Below are 17,112 nucleotides of genomic sequence, written 5' to 3' on the forward strand. Positions count from 1 at the left end.
ATTCTGAATTACTCTACAAATAGTTTTTTTAAGCTTTTTGCCTGAATTGTCAGGTCAGCGAGAGCTTGACACATTCATTTGGGTTTATAAACTAGATAATCCTCTGTGATGAGATAATTGTTTCATAGAAATGAAATGTTTTATGCTGCAAAGTAATTGACTGAGAGAGTTCCAAATCATCAATCACTTTTGAAAAAGCACTAAATAATTGAAAGACATGTTCCTCTTAATGATTTTGAAAATTATTAGAATACTTTCGGTAATATGGAAAACAACATTTCCCACCCCCCTTTGCTGTGAGCACTAAATAGAAATATTTTTTGCTCTAATTCTTCAGAACTGGAGGCCTACGCAGGTGTCATCAGTGCCTTACGTGCACAGGGAGACCTTACAAAAGAGAAGAAGGATCTTCTTGGAGAACTCTCTAAAGTGCTTAGGTAACCATGATCTTTTTAAACTTAAGAACCATGACCTGTTTTCTTTTAAGGTGTTACATACTTTTTTTTTCACTAGGATCAAAATGTAAAACTGAATTTGGAGAAGTAAGTTGGTTGGAGAAGTATGTTGCTGAGGTTTCATTCCTGTTCTCCTTGGAGTTTTTAATAAGGAAAACAACCATCCTTCAGTGGTAGATGACTTACTGGTTTGTTGGTGCTTTATGGCATACTGAGTGTTAAAAGGGTTACAGCCAGGTCATGAATGTACACTGGCTTGTGGTTTTGTCAAGGTAGAACTCCAAGGTCTGTGAGCCCAAGGTACCTCAAGAAAGAATGCTGCATGTCCTGTGTGAATTTTTTCTGACATATCCTTTAAATGTATGGCTATCATTAGGAGGCTGGATTTTAGCTGTTTGTCAAGGGTGCCCTGTGAACAGTAATGTTCTTATCATTCTTCACTAATATTTTTGAGCAATAATATGATTGATTCTCTCTGATAGCAAGGGTTATGTGGCAATCTCTTTGATGTAAAGTCCTGTGCCCTTTCTTCTCTTTGATAAATTATTCATAAGTTTAATTCTAGCTGGAATTTTTAGATTAATGTTCATGTCTTCCTCTGATTAAAATATCTCACTTTGTTTTTTTAATAGTATTTCAACAGAGCGACATCGCGCCGAGGTTCGGAGAGCGGTAAATGATGAACGACTGACAACGATTGCACACAAGTAAGTTCCACTTGTTTTTGTCACTGATTTCCAAAAGTAGCTTTTGGGAATCTGTTATGCCTTCACTGAATGGTGAAATTCTGAAGATTGATGGTGGTTTAAAGAACCAGTAGTTAAAACACTGAGGGAATTACTCTATCTAGAAGCAGTTATTTAGTACTTTTACATTTTGGATCCAAGGCCATCCCATTCACTGTACAAGTACAATGTAAGAAACAGCTTTTTGGCATGGAGACCTTTCTGTAAGACAGACCAGAATAAACAGAGAATGGAGAAAATAGAGAATGTCCTAAGTAGGACAAACATGTTTGCTGTTGTTTGTTTTGCTTTTAGTTTTATTTTAATCAGGTTGGAAAGGCTGTATTAAGAGGAAAGAGAAAATTACATAGGAAAGACAAAGAGAGGGAAAGAGATGCCAGATTAGTGGAAAACTGTATCAACACAGAAAAGAAAAAATAGAGTAGGAAAAGCTGCAGCAAGCCGATGACATCAGTGTCCACCACTGTGCATTTCAGCTGCTGTGCTGGCAACAGCTGGGCTCATTCCTCCTTGTGTTTGCTTCCACAAGCTCCACATGATTTTGAGAGGTGGACAAGCAATAGATAGAGTGGTTATGTGTTTTTGATAATTACTTAATAGTTTTACTGTTAAGGACTGTCTTTAAACAGCTGCATTGTGTCTGTATTTTTTTCCCTGTGTTGCAATTGTTAACTTTCAAAAGTTTGACTGTTGTAGCTTAGGTGTTGTGAGGAGAAAAGGGAGGAAATCATGTGAATGGCAGGACACTTGGAGGTATCAATTGTTTAATCAAAGTCTGGTCAAAATCAGCATACTGAATTAGTGCTGTAGAAGGACTTTTAAGTTTTAATTTTTGAGTTTAAAGGTTTAGAAGTATGCTGTTCACCAAACAAAACCCACCAGCTTCCTTACACTCCTTTAAAGAAATGAGAGGGGGAATAATGAGAGCGTATAGTTGTCAAATCAGGATTCTTATCCTGAATCAAGTTTTCCTTTTAAGTGTGTTTCAGGTCTTAGCATTTTGAAGAACATGAATAGTTTGTTCTGAGGTGTTCACTTCAATGAAATTTTATAATCCAGACAAGGTGCAATTTTGAATTGCTGCTTTTTCTTTATTTTTCCTGTGGTTATTCTTTATGAATGATGGTTAGTAATACGTATTTGGCTTAGGTAATTCTCTTAACTCATTAGGAAAGCCTACTTTGCTAGCTTTTGTACTCTATTTTTTGTTTTGTTTTTAAAATGTATTTTTACCTTACCTCTCTTTATACTATATGCATATGTATGAGGAATGCTGAAGCATATCAAAATTTAACAACAGGGCAAATACTCTGCATTTTACAAACTACTTTGTCATAGCTCTTGCTGCAACTTGCTTGAAATATTTCATGTGAGAAGTTATTTTTTAGAATATATTAATACATTAAACGAGTTGATTTGTTTAAAAACATTACAGCATTGAAAAACAATTTGCTGGTTTGGTTTTGCTGATTTGACAAATGACTCCTGTAAAACAGTCAAAAATATTTCTGCATCTAGATAAGAACAGTGTTTTTATGAAACAGTCTAGTGTGGGTGTAAGTATTAAGGTTGAGAGCAAATTAGAGCAGAAGACTGCTTTCTGTTTAGAAAGATGCTTAGGGTGTATTTAAATAATCTCATGTTCTGCCTCCTTGTTTGGGGCTACTTTAATAAGCATAAGAAAATCTTCTGTTCAGGGAAAAGAAAATTCACCTTAGAAGCTGAGAGTTTTTCCCTGTAACATAATCAAATTCAATAGTCTTTCAGGACAGCTGTTTGGTTTCTTGGTGTTTTTGTAGTTCAGAGAGTGTACCAACTGTACCTGATAGTGGCAAACCTAATGTGGGGGGTTTGAGTATGGCATTCACACACCTCTGGTCCTTGAAGAGCTCTATAAAGCAAAGCAACAAAAGAAGAGTCAACTCCTCAATTTAAAATGGGAGGTTTTTTATATCAAGTGACATAAATGCAAGGGTTTTCATGAATTAGTGAAAGTTGAGTATTAGTGCTGTAGTAGTCTTAAACTGCCTTTTTGACTTGTGCTGTTGGAAAAAAATGTTCTTAAATAAGATACAGAGTATTTGGAAACTCATCAAAGTAATAGCAGAACATGCATTTCTGTTCAGCATGTCTGGGCCAAACAGCTCCTCCGAGTGGTCCATCGAGGGTCGGCGGCTGGTGCCGCTGATGCCGCGGCTGGTTCCTCAGACGGCTTTCACCGTCACCGCCAACGCGGTCGCCAACGCAGCCGTCCAGCACAACGCGTCTCTCCCAGTTCCTGCAGACACTGGAAACAAGGAAGGTGAGAGAGAGATGGGATTCTGCTGCACTCTGTGGGAATGTAAAAACAGTGTCACTGTATAAATTGGTGTCTTAGATTTTAAGTGTTAAGGAAATTTTTTTGAGGCTGAGTTGGATGGGGCTTGGAGCAGCCCAGTCTAGTGGAGGGTGTTCCTGCTGATTGGCAGGGGGTTGGATGTGGGTGAGCTTTAAAGTTCCTTCCAACCCAAACCGTTCTATGAACCTATGAAAAAAAAAAAATCTAAGTCTTTCTTATCAAACATTACTCAGAGAAATGTAAAACACCTCTTTTTTTTAAAGGTACCTCTGTGGTATCTGCAGCATTAATCTGACTGCTTTGTGTTACTGATGCTCTAGTAACTGAAATGTAAAAACAGCCCATTTTGTCAGGAAATGACATTTACTGATTGATTTCTTCAACTCTGTAAACTTTTAAAACTTGGACCAATGGCTAGATTTTGTAAAGTTCTGTAAGTGATGAAAGCTGTTTCAGAATGTTTTATTTTAGGAATGCAGGTAGGTTTTGGTGAAAGTCAAGAAAATAAAGCTTTGAGTTTTATCCTTCAGATTAAATGTATTATGGTAACAAGTAAAAAAGTTGCTTTCTTCTTGCCCTATGCTTTTTAAATAATGGCAGTATCTGTTCCAACTAGCTTGGCTCAGCAGTCTTGAATTAGGCTTCATACAACTGGAGAATGTGTAACATTTCTTAAAACAAGCTGCTTTACCCTGGTTTTGTGAGAAATACTGTATAATTGTGATATTACTTAAAAGTAGTGGTTAAAAAAAATTGAACACAAATTAGCTAATTTGTGACTTGCACAATCAGTTCTTCACTACTGAAAGAATATTTTAGTTTTTTCAACTAAGGTACTGATGAGGCAGTAACACTTTTCTATCAGTTACTAGTCTAGATGTGATCACTGACAGAAAAGCAAAAAGATCAATAAATTAATGCTCAAATTAAAAATAACAAATTATAAAGTAAAACAAATTAATTAAAAAAAAATCTCACATTGGCAGCACAGAGTTTTGGGGATGGGAGGACGTGAGTTTAGATTTTTGTGTTGTCTTTGAAGACCATTAATTCCGTGGACATGCTTAGATCTAACTGGGGAGTAACAGAAATGCAGAGGCAAATACACAGATAATGACACAGTAGGTCTTTGGCTTCCATTTCAGTTGTAAAAATAGTGATAGAATAATGGGATTCTGCACTTCAGTTATATGGAAGGTGTCTTTTCTCCTCTTCAGTGGTGGTTTGCTATTCCTACACAAGTACCACTTCAACCCCAACATCCACCCCTGTTCCAAGTGGCAGTGTAGCAACAGTGAAGTCCCCCAGACCTGCCAGCCCAGCCTCCAATGTAGTCGTCTTGCCAAGTGGAAGTACTGTGTACGTCAAAAGTAAGTGATACTAGCAACTGGTGAGCAAAAGGGAAAGAGAGGGAGAGCGTGGCTGAAGCACACACCAAGTTAAACACTAACAATTGGACAAGTCATTTAAGGCCTTTGTGCCTTCCTTTAGTCTAGGGAATGAATTTATTGCTTCCCTTTTGCAGATAAATAGTGTTCAGGGTAAATCCACTCACTGCAAAATGCTGCAAGGAGCACTAAAGGTACAAGGAAAACAAGTGAAAAATAATTTGAAAATTAAATATAGAAATTTCTATATATCAAAATTTCTGATCCATCTTGTTGAGAACTAATGCATAGTCACTTACTTGAATTAGAAAAGGTTCCTCTTTTCCATTTTCACAGTTGACATAGAATTTTTTTACTTTTGATTTCAGTTTGGGAAGGGTTTGGTTTGTGCTTACATACTGTATCTGGCCATTTTGTGATGTACCTAGAAATCAGTCTTAGTGAGGCTTGTGTTCCTCAGCAGCTGCAAAAACTTCATTCAAATTCTTACCAGAGACCCATCTTCGTGTATTTAAATCTGGAAATCCAGGACATAGACTCTAGAAGCAGTCTTTTTTTTTCTTAAGAGTGTGTAAGTGTCCCCATCTTTGTTTGGCTAAAAAGTCAACTAGTTCTAAAAGCAGATTATGCTCTTGTATATATGCCCTCATTATGGGTAGTTTTATTAAACTATTAAAATGTTTCCTTCAGTTTTTATTTGATTCTATCAAAACAACAAGTGAAGATTAATAGTGAAGTAGATAAATGCTTGCTCTGCATACCTTTAATATTTATTATTTATTAAAAGTTACTGTTTCTATGCTATATGTATACATCTGTATAAGCTTCTAGCTAATCAGAAACGCCACATAATACATCAATGTAATGTTATTTGCAAAAAAAATTGTTAATGGTTCTGTCAACCCATGAAACCCATCACATTAAGATTTTTCATTTTTCGGATCTATGCACTAATCACTTGGCTTTAGTTTGAAGATTCAGGGGAAAGATGTTCTTAACATCTTGAAATTTTAATGTAGACTTTATTGAATTATTACATGGTAATGAGTATCAAATAAGTCTAGACACAGGATACAGGGATGGTCATTTTTATTGTCTGTCCCTAGATTTAATTATTTCCTTACTTCATGCACTTCATTTTGTTGTTACTGTTTTTATTGACTTATTTTAAGGAATTATGTGTCTTTCAGAGCATGTTACATCAGTCACATTGATTTTAACAAACCTGCTTAGGAGCAGATTCAGGAGATCTGAGTTAGTCAGGGCTTTGCCACTGGTCTGTGGTGTAACCTCTTCCAAGTCACAGTCTGAGCCATTAACCTTTCCATGATTCTGCTCCCTTACTTATCAAGTGTGAGTTACAGTCAAAGCTGTATTATATTTTAAGTAAATGTCTCTGGAAAACTTGGTACAGCAATTTCCAACATCAAATGATAGGAATAATATTCTTGCAAAACCCCAGCAGTGAAAACAGGAGATGAAATGAGCTGTACTTAAATAAATAAATAAAATAAAGCTCTGCTAATTTAATGTTATTTTCTTATGGCTTGGTTGATTGGTTGATGGGTTTTTTTGTGGATGAGGACCATAAAGTTTTCTCTGTTTCTTGGTGCCCTACCAAAATAGCAACTGTGTCCTCACATGCTAGCTGCACATGGATTTTGGATTTAAATGGATTTTGAGATTTTTAAATTACTGCACACATTTAATATGAGTAATCATAATATTTAATTATGATTAAATGTGATTATTTAATGTGATGAACTATGATTAATCACAGTTACAAGTTTCTGTAGTGCACCCACAGTATACTTAGAAGCCTGTCCATGATAAACCTTAAAGTTATGTAATCAAACCTCTGCTTTGTAGGAGGAGGTTCACCATGAGGCTTATTCAGGGGCATGAAGTAAATTATGGATTAGAGCTTTGAAATCTGGTTTTGTAGATCCACACTTCACTTGTACTGCTGCAGCCAACTAAAGCTATGTTTTTTAAAGTTTGCTTCTCTTCCCTAGTTCAGTTTCCTGTCTCTGTAGATACAACTGTCAGCCTTTGGACATGTACCTGCAAATGAGCTGCTACTCCTGCTGGGAGAGAATACCATCTTTCAGAAATTGCCTGTTGTAGTGCTGAGCAGTTTCTTGTCCATGTTAGCTTTTGCATCTTCACTCTTTGAATACCAGAAAATTTAGTAATTTTAATTAGAGATTGGCCATAATTAGAGATTGCTGGTAATCAAAGCAAACTTGGTTGGTAGTCAAAGATTGCTTTTTGCTGTGATACTGTTACTTGTCTTTAAGCTCCAGGCACATGGAACAAGAATCATCTTTTGCATAGGCAGGATTGTATCTGTTCAGCTTCTCTCTGATTGTTTTTCTTTTTTAATGGTTTGACACAGGTTAACATGGTAAGCTTAAATAACAGGATTGCAGGTTTGTCAAGGTTGGAAGAGACCTGCAGGATCATCTAGTTCAACCAGTAACCCAGCATCATCATAATCACCCCTAAACTATGTCCCCAGGTGTCTCATTCAGATACCTCCTCAACACTTCCAGACTTGTCTCCCCAGGCAACTTATTCCAATGCCTGACTACTCTTACAGTGAAGTTTTTTCGTTTCTAATATCTAAGCTAGATCTCCTCTGGCAGAATTTGATGATATTTCCTGTTGTCCTGGCACTTGTTACCTGGGAGAAGAGCCCAACCCCTATCTGGCTACAACTTCCTCTCAGGGAGTTGTTGAGAGCAAGAATGTGCTCCAGTCTGAGTCCTCCCCAGCTTCTTCAGCTGCTCCTGGTGCTCCAGACCCTTCCCCAGCTCCGTTCCCTGCTCTGGATGTGCTCCAGCACCTCAATGTCTCTCCTGTCAGGGGGTGCCCAGAAGTGACTTCAGGACTTGGAGGTACTTCAGCAGTGCCCAGCACAGGGAATGGTCCCTGCCCTGGTCCTGCTGCCACACCACTGCTGGTGCAGGCCAGGTGCCATTGTCCTTGCCCATCTAGGCACACCTGGCTCATGTCCAGCCAGCTGTTGGCCAACATCATCCCCAAGTCCTTTCCTGCTGGGCCACCCTTAAGCCACTCTGCCCCCAGCCTGTAGCTCTGCATGGGGTGGTTGTGATCCAACAGGATGTGGCACTTGGCCTTGTTGAACCTCAGCCATGGATCCAGCTTGTTCAGATCCTCCTGCAGAGCCTTCCTGCCTTCAGTGCTCCCAAGTAGCTGTAAGAGGTTTGCAGTTATTAACCTGTGTCTTTCTGTAATCTAGACCTGTGTCTTTCTGTAATTTATTAATCTGTTGCCTACTTTGGCAAGTTTCATTTGGATTTAAGATGCAATAATCGTGCTGTTATCCTTTATTGAGCTGAGTATTGCAGCAGATTTTTTTTCTATGCGTGCAGTATATGATTGTGAGGAAGAAGAAACTCTTTTTGAGCCTGCACTTCTTTTGTTTTTCATGATTGTGACTTAGGTGCTATTTTATATCTGTTGCACAAAATGCACTAAAGAAGGCAAAAACTGATGAAGTGAGGATTGATCTTCACAGTTAAACTATATAATAAAAAAAATTATAACTCAAGATGCTGTATTGAGGTGAAAGGCAGAAGAGTACTGTAAGGATAAACATGATGTGAAAGTTGGTGCAAATGCTGAAGTCTAAGGAAACTACAGGAGGATAAACTTTGGTAGTCCAGTTGCTGTGAACAAAACCACCACCAGAAAAACCCAAAGCAGTGTAAAGTTTTAAACTGAAGTGTGTTGTCATGATCCCAGTCCCCTTGTGTATGTAGTCTCACTAGTCAAACTTCTGCAGACAGAATGAAAACCCTGTACTGGCTCTTAAGTTCTTTTAATCTCTCAAACTGAATGAAGTAACCTAGTTAACTGAGTAACTTGAAGTTTTGGGTGATTTGTCTCTGAATCATGGCACTGTGAGTGTAGACCATATCAAGGACTAAGAGCATCTGAGGTGTGATACAGCTTGGTTGTGACCATAAGATGTAATTTATTCTTTATTTTTATCTTACTTGAAAGGGGTTGTAAGACTCAAAAAGGATGTAGTATTTCAGGAAGCACTGAGATGTGCAGATGGGGGAAACATGATTTAGAAAAAGTATTTCTTTTCCAGGTGTCAGCTGCTCAGATGATGATGAAAAGCCCCGCAAAAGACGGCGAACGAATTCTTCTAGTTCTTCCCCTGTTCTCCTGAAAGAAGTCCCGAAGGCAGTGACTCCCATCACTAAAACTATCACAGTGCCTGTAAGTGGGAGCCCCAAAATGAGTAATATAATGCAGAGCATTGCCAACTCCTTACCACCACACATGTCGCCTGTGAAAATAACCTTCACTAAGCCCTCAACACAGACAACAAACACCACAACACAGAAGGTATGTGGGGGAAGCTGCCAAATGTTACTTTATTCTGCTTTTATCAATGAGTAAGATGTGATGTTTGACTCTTCCTTTTTATGATCTGACTAGCTGTTTTTTAAGGATTGCACTTGGGATAAGGTAATCCCTCTCTTTAAAACGAACAAAGGGAAAACCAAACTCTTGTATGAATTTAGTTCACCTGTGTGTGAAAGGACCTGGATTGACAGCCGTGGAGACTGAAGCCCTCTTTTTATCCACAGAACAGGTACAGCACAGGCAGCGGGAGTGCAAGCTTCCCCCAGACTGCCCCACCAATGTGCCTCAACCCTGACCTGAAGGGACCACTTCTAGGGATGAGAGGGGATTCAGTCTCCATGCTCATTCAATTCTTGGCCTGTCTGGTGAGACTGCCAACAAGGTTACCAGTTAGTACCATTTGTGGTGTTGGGTTTTGTGATATGGACACTAGTCCACTGAGAACTGGATCACATAGGCCACTGAACAGCCTTCAGATGGTAACAGCTGTTGGTCAAAGGTAATCTTTCTTATTTCTATTTTCCTTATTTATAATTATTCTTTGCAGTAGTAGAATCCCAGGAGAGGTGGCATGGGCTTTCCTTTGCCAAGCCTTCTATCTAAGAGACCAGTTTTTCGGGATCTATAGTGCTTATTCTTGGAGCTGGTCAAAATCCGGGGGGCTTTATTTTCCTTTCAGTGCTAGTGTGCCGTTTCTCATTCTACATTAACAGTGTTACAGTGGTCAAAATCAGTTACATTATTTCAGCTGAGTGTGTCTAGCTTTCACCACAATGCAGTGTGCAAGAAAAGTTTTCTTTGTTTGAATTTTGTACTGGACTTAGATTTTTAAGTACCTAATCTATGGCATGAATTACCATTCTTTAGGAGGCATTTCAGTTGTGTCTTTTTTTTCTTTCTTAAGATTTAAAAAAAGATTAATGGTTCAGCTTAGTCTTGGTACAGTTATTAATTAGAGCAGACTTCAGGGAGAGGTAGGATCTCTGTGGAGTTAATTTTGTCTCCATACCAACAGACTTATGGTAGGCTGGCCACTGACAAGCATTTTTTTCCAAGTGTGAGAGTTTGACTGTCGAGCTCAAACCTTTGCATGGCATTTGTCATACTAGTCATCTTAATTGCTTTGTGACTCTCCTTGGATCAGGAGAGTTCCTGTGTCTTAAATTTTGGAAATTTTAAAACCGAGTAAGATTAACCGAAGTGAAAAAAATGAAATGGAAGTTGTTGCTTTCTGACCTCTTCTCATTCCAGGGAAGATGCTTTCATTTGATTCACTGTTCATTAACAGTGTCCTTAATCAAATTTCATCTCTGAATACATGAATGTATAAGAGAAATTCATGAGTGAACATAAACCATCAAATTAAATTCAGTGCAGCAAGACCACAGCTACTACAGGGCTTAACCTATCCATCCTGTTGCCCCTTGGGGTTATAATTTGTGCAGGAAGAATTTTTTGCCTTAAACATCTGTAGGGTTCTATTAAGTATGGGTGTTATATATCATGGAAGTTAATGATGGAGTGTATCAAGTCTCCTGAAGAGTGATAGGATAGGAAATCAGTGCTTGTTTTGTTAGGCAGCCAGAGTAGTATTTGCATCTGAACTTGTCACAGTGCCCTCTTTTGTTGGATTCAGATATGTCAGAATATCTAACTAGTTGATTTTGGTGGGAGAAATCCCCTTGAGTAGTTTTAAATTAAAAATCAGTCTTGTTCGTTCATATCCAACAGCACATTTCCAATTTTAGTACAGTAGTTAGATATGAATGAAGTTGTTAGATGTGAATGAAATTCTTTATTTCTTCATGCCAGCTCTTCTGAATTGTTTTGACATTTTAGTAGGTTGGAGGAGGGCTTGTCATAACAGCTAATAATGTCACAGCCCCAGTTTCTGGATTCTCTTGTAATGAAGTCACCTCTGTAGGACATGGAAGGAATCTAGCTAGTGGAGCTTCTGGCAGTTACAATTACCTTATTTTTTCACGGTCTAAGTTTTGTCCTCTCAAAATTGAGCTGACAGGACTAAATTCAGTACATATTGGGAATTAGATTTTACTGTAACAATTAAAACCAACAACAAAATTACCACCTTGACTTTTGTGTGTGTGTGTGTGTGTGTGTGTTTAAAGTCAGGCAGTTTCTGTGCTGTAAAACATGGAATGCACTTTTGGTACCCATGATGAGATTATTTGGATCATTTCAATATATGTGGCAAAATAGTATTTCAGAAATACAATGGTTGTGATTTGACCTTTAATACTTAAATTTTTACCTGAATTTTATGTTTTCTAGATATACTTCATCCATGAACATTACTGAACTTTCCTCTGCTCTGTTAATTTTGAAAGATTAGACAGAGTGACAGACATAAACCTGCTTAGTCACAGTATAGCAGTCACAGTCACTGTTGAACTGTAATGATTTACAAGCTTTATTCCTTCCTTGATTAAATAAAATATTTTTAAGTGATAATCTTGGATTTAAGGAGATGCAGTGGTATACTGCATTGTTGTGATGCTGATCTTGCCCTGCAGTAGTACAGTTCATATTCACACTAACTTCTAATCTGCCTGTTTGAACTGCAAGTTGTCCTTTGACTGTGTTCCTAAATTAGTTACCCTAGGTAGAATGGAGCTGACCCTAAACTTCAGACAGTTGGAAGTATTCCTAGTGTTAACTAGGACAGTTTAAGAAACAGGATGAAACTCCAGAGGTGTATCATAGAATCCTTTCACTTCCAATTCTAACACTAAAGCAAACTGTGTCATGTTCAGCTCATCTGCATGTTTGCAGCCTGAGAGCAATTTGAGAAAGGTGATTTTGGTTAAATCAAGATTAGGCAGAATGCAAAATTAAGACTGATGCAGAGAAAATGTTCTGGCAGGAGAATGCAGTCAAGTAGAAAAGCTGCAGATTGTGTCCTTCAGACGCTGGTTAGTTGTGGTCAACCAGCTGTAACTTGTGGAGTAGTAAGGTTTTGATTTTCCTCTGATCAAGATACTAAAGGTTTATCTGAGCAGCAGAGACCATCAGACTAAGAACTGAGACTAAAGGAGAGGCAGAACCAGCCATGGTGGTGAAATTTGCTGCTTTTATTCCATCCATGTGGCTATTTACCTTTTTTTTTTTTTTTTTTTAATTTATTTTTCTTTAAGCAAGTTATAAACTCATAATCTCTTGCTGCTTGATGTGTTGCTTAAGTCTATTTCTGGTGCTATTATCATTTCTTTATCAGGCAAGGTTTCAGTAGTGCTTGGCTAGCAGTGTGAGACTTTCTGCGTGAGCTGACACAGGTTTACTTTGCCCTTTTTGTACCTCATTTTCTATCAGCTTTTGTTGCATTGAATAATTAATAAATTTAAATTTTCAAGGTTTTAATAAACAAATTTTTTTGTTGTGACAACAGCATTATTAAAATGATTTCTCAATATTCTTGCATGATAAACTGAAAATGTTGTATTTTTGTGCTTCTTTTTCTACTTTGACTGTGTAAATACAAGAAGGGACATATAAATTTAATGAAAGAAATTTCTGTACATTAACAGTCCCTATATTCAATATTTAATAAATGTTTTGTTTCTAGGTCAGGTCCATAAGGACAGACTTCTTCTGATGCTGTCATGAATTCTGTGTTTCTCTATGTCAGATCAGATTCATGGAGTTGTAGTTGTAACTTGCAGTGAGGTGGTGTTTATTCTCTTCAGACAAATGTTTTTCAGACAAATCAGAAGGAATTTCCTGTTGTTGAGAGCACTAAATAAAGCAGAAATTGCTTCAAATCTAAACCATTTTTCTTTCACTGATGAAATATTGTTTACAGCCTTGTAGATCAAAAGCATTTGCCATTACTGACTCAGCAAGTGCTTGTTAATTGTTAAAGAAAAAAGAATCATCTATTTTCTCTCATTGCTGTTTTGTGATATTTTTACAAGGTTTGGGCAAATGGCACTTAAAGCTTGCTGGAAATTCATTCATTTTCTCTTTAAATGGGATTCAAGCTTCCTGGCCCAGTTTAATGAAGTCAAGTTCATTCCTGTCTGTTTGCCTCCAGACATGAGATAATTCTACTTTAATTGTTTTCCTACTAGTAATTGTTTTCCTTAAAAATCCTAATTTTAAGGAAATGTTAATCACCACTTCTTCAAAGTAGTTGAAACTTTTCTTGTGAGCAAACGGGATTGACAGTCCTAAAAGCTGTTAATAAACATGTATCCCTAAAACTAAATACACAGACAGACATGTTACTGAAATTCTGAATACTGAAATAGATGCAAGGAACAAATGAATTTCTTCTTGTTCTTTTTTTTTTTTCTTCTTTTTTTAGGTCATAATAGTAACCACGTCTCCAAGTTCAACTTTTGTACCCAACATCCTTTCCAAGTCCCACAACTATGCAGCAGTTACAAAACTTGTCCCAACATCTGTCATTGCTTCAACTACTCAAAAGCAGCCCGTGGTTATCACTGCTTCCCAGTCCTCTGTGGGCAGCAGCAGCAGCTGCTCCACTCCCTCCTGCACTGCAAACACCATTGCTGTGACTGCTGTAGTGTCATCCACACCATCAGTGGTTATGTCAACAGTAGCACAAGGTATGGCAATTCTCTTATAAAGGCTCTTTCATCGAGGAATTGGACTTTGCATTGAGAGTAGCATTGGGGAGATGCACTTTTTGTTTACATATGAGTAAAGCACTGGACATGTGAAAGAAATTTGCTGATTAAACTAGTCAAGAGACTCCATAAAAGTTCTTGTTGAACTGTGTTCTTCTATACTTCAGCAGTTAATGTGCAGATCCTCATTTTAAAGAGGATCTGGTGGTGTGATGTGACCTAGCTGTGAAACAATATAACCTCAAAATCTCTGGCTTTAAGAACATTGTCTGGTACATAGAGAAATGTATATTTTCAATATTTGAAGGTGATTGCATCTCTAAAAGCCCATTTTACAAAAACATGCAAACTTCACATCAGGTAAATACAACTTACTAACATGCCCAGATGACAATTCTGAAAGGTAGAGAAGTGTTTGCACCTTTTTATTGGTGTATTTTACCAGCATGTCAGTTTTAAGGTCCTTTATAATTAAGACTGAGTGGGCCTGATTGAAATTCCTAGGTTTCTGATTTAAAATTCCAGCTGTGTATGCTAGCCTGACTGTTTCAGCTTCACATCCACCAGCCAGCATTTGAAAGGGAAGCTGTGAATGAATAAATGAATGAATGAATGGGCCTTAGTGAGCAGCACTTGAAAGAAAAACTGCCTGACAATGACAAGTGTCACATCACAATTTTTCCTAGTCTGTATTTTCCATTCTTATTTCATTCCACAAAACTTTGGGTAGCCATATTGGGGCTGAGGAGGTATTTTCCTTCCCTATTGCTTGTATTAATATAATCAAATATTGAAGTTTGGAGCAGAAGGGCTCACAGCAGGCTTTCATGTTGTTTAAACTGTTGATTTTTAGTTGGGTTTGATCATGGAGGAGACTTTAATTCTAGAGTACATTAGGTGGAGTATCTCTCCAACTGCTTTTTTTTTTCCAAGACTGTCAGTGTCATTGCAGAAGATGCTGGTGAAAAGTTTTGTGGCATGAACTGATAATATCTTCAAATGTAAGGTTAAACTCATGAATGGAAAGAGCTGCCCAAGGAAGTGGTGTAATCATCTTAAATGGTGCAGTGAGAAAAGGGCTCCTGATTTAGATTGCCAGAATTGTACCTTTAATGTGACTTCTGTCATTGTCACTGCCATCTGTTTCTGTTTTCCACATAACTGGGATTTAGTTAAAAAATTACCTCATAAGATTCAGACTTGGTTTGTCTGTTTTGGTGCTTATGGATGTGTAGTTTAGAATTACATACAAAGCCAGAATTTGCTGCAAATGTTGGGATAGCTATGTAGGGAATGACAGAAATAAGTAATAACATTTATTTGGGAGCTGTGTCTTTCCACCTTACAGCCAATTTCTTTTAATCACTTTTACTTATAAGATCACCTAACCTAACAGCACAAAACAGGTGACCCACAATTTTATAACTTATTTTTCCTTGAGTTTTTCTTTGAATGCTAACCAGCTCTTTTACTAAAAGATACTCCCTTCCAATGTTGTTGGGTTTCATATTTGACATTTTCCTATTGCCAACTTTTTGTCATTGTGATTTCAGAATCATCAAATCATGGAATGTTTTGGGTGGAAAGGGACCTTAAAGATCTAGTTCCTGCCCCCCTGCCAGGGGCAGAAACATCTCCCACTAAACTATAGGTTGTTATAAATATTAATAAATATGAATATATCTATATATATATTTAAAATACTTTCACTATAGGTATTTTTGCTGTCTTGAAGCTTAAAGATGAGACCTTGAAAATATTACTGAATTATTTGTAATACAAAAGTGCAGAAGTAGATTGGGTTTGTGGTCTTTCCATTAGCTGCTGTTCTGCTGCCACATTGAAAATTTGTATAAAGCTCCATTGCCTTCTAACTTCTGCTGCATGGGAGCTTTATTTCCTCTCATATATCAATGCATTTTTCAGTAGTAAAGATGATTGAAATGTATGATTATTTTAGAAGTTATAGTATTTTTCTTTCTCATTGCACTGTTGAATCTTAAACCCTTTACTCTTCCACAGGTGTATCTACATCAGCAGTTAAAGTTGCCTCTACCAGACTACCTTCCCCAAAAGGTTTGGTTGGGAATCCAACTCAGATCTTAGCACAGTTTCCCAAACAGCATCAGCAGTCTCCCAAACAGCAGCTGCACCAAGTCCAACAGGCCCAGCAGCAGCAGCAGCAGCAGCAGCAGCCACAGCAGCAGCAGCTGGTGCCGTGTTCTGTAGCCCAGCAGCAGCCACAGCAGTCTCAGCTGTCAGCTGGCATCAAGCCCACCATTCAGATCAAACAGGAATCAGGTAGTTGGAGTTCTTGGGTCACATTGGTGAGGTCTGAGTGCAGCTCAGGAAAGCAGGACAGAATTCTGTCCCAAAATGTGCATGGGAGAGTGGTATTTCTTGAGTACAGGATTTGGCTTTAAACATGAATATAAGTAGATAGTGAAGGATGTTTTAATGTTTTCAAGTAACGGTAATTAAAGAGTTTGGTTCTTTAACTCTTGTTTGGCTTGTATTATAGACCATGTTTTAGGTATGTATGTTTTTATTTTAGAGGTTGAGAGGTATGTAAATAACTTCAAAAGTCATGTGATTGGCAACCTGAAACACCTCAGTTTTCTGAAGATCCAAGAGTTGTTCAACTCTATCACCTGGGAAAAGAAGTTACTCCATGTTTTAGTTATTTCTTTGGTCCAGAAATCAAAATGTACTTTTGAGGTACTTGTTGAAACAAATACAGTTAGACTGGATTCTTATTGTGACATTGACTCATTCAGCTGACTTTGGGCAAGTCATGTAACCTTTCTTTCTTGACTTCTCTCTGCTGTAGCACACAGTTTCTATCTCAGCAAGAAGTAGTAAGAAATAAAGTGTGCAAAGTTATCCAATTCTCAAAGAAGTGCTATAAAAGTGCAAAGTATTTTTATGTATATTAATTTAAAATCAGTATTTTATTTTATTCCTGTCAGTAAAATTATTATTTTATATCATGCTGTTTAGATCAAACAATTAAAATAGACCATAAAATGAAAAAATAAACAGCCCTACTCCTGTCCTTTGAAAAAACTACCTTTTGGATTATAGAACCATTGCTTAAGAAAAATAACACCTACTAATTAAAATATAAAAAAAGCCTTCCAGCCACTGAACAGTATCAATATGAGCTTC

At 37.5% G+C, this 17,112-nt stretch overlaps 1 protein-coding gene across 17 annotated transcripts in view; it reads left to right on the forward strand.

Annotated features, from left to right (window-relative positions):
• The window catches only part of EMSY (EMSY transcriptional repressor, BRCA2 interacting), a 41,106-nt gene that overhangs the window by 4,278 nt on the left and 19,716 nt on the right, over positions 1-17,112 (forward strand). For 8 of the 17 annotated variants that reach the window (XM_079298990.1, XM_079298993.1, XM_079299000.1 and 5 more), the window contains exons 3-9: positions 338-437; positions 1,088-1,162; positions 3,328-3,503; positions 4,757-4,909; positions 9,054-9,313; positions 13,659-13,923; positions 15,967-16,245. In XM_079298990.1, coding sequence (XP_079155116.1) covers positions 338-437; positions 1,088-1,162; positions 3,328-3,503; positions 4,757-4,909; positions 9,054-9,313; positions 13,659-13,923; positions 15,967-16,245 — 1,308 coding nt within the window. The remainder of the gene's footprint in view (positions 1-337; positions 438-1,087; positions 1,163-3,327; positions 3,504-4,756; positions 4,910-9,053; positions 9,314-13,658; positions 13,924-15,966; positions 16,246-17,112) is intronic. The other 9 variants (XM_079299005.1, XM_079298992.1, XM_079298995.1 and 6 more) reach the window with 4 other exon arrangements.

Source organism: Erithacus rubecula, assembly GCF_903797595.1.
Source record: "Erithacus rubecula genome assembly, chromosome: 1".
NCBI lineage: Eukaryota > Metazoa > Chordata > Aves > Passeriformes > Muscicapidae > Erithacus > Erithacus rubecula.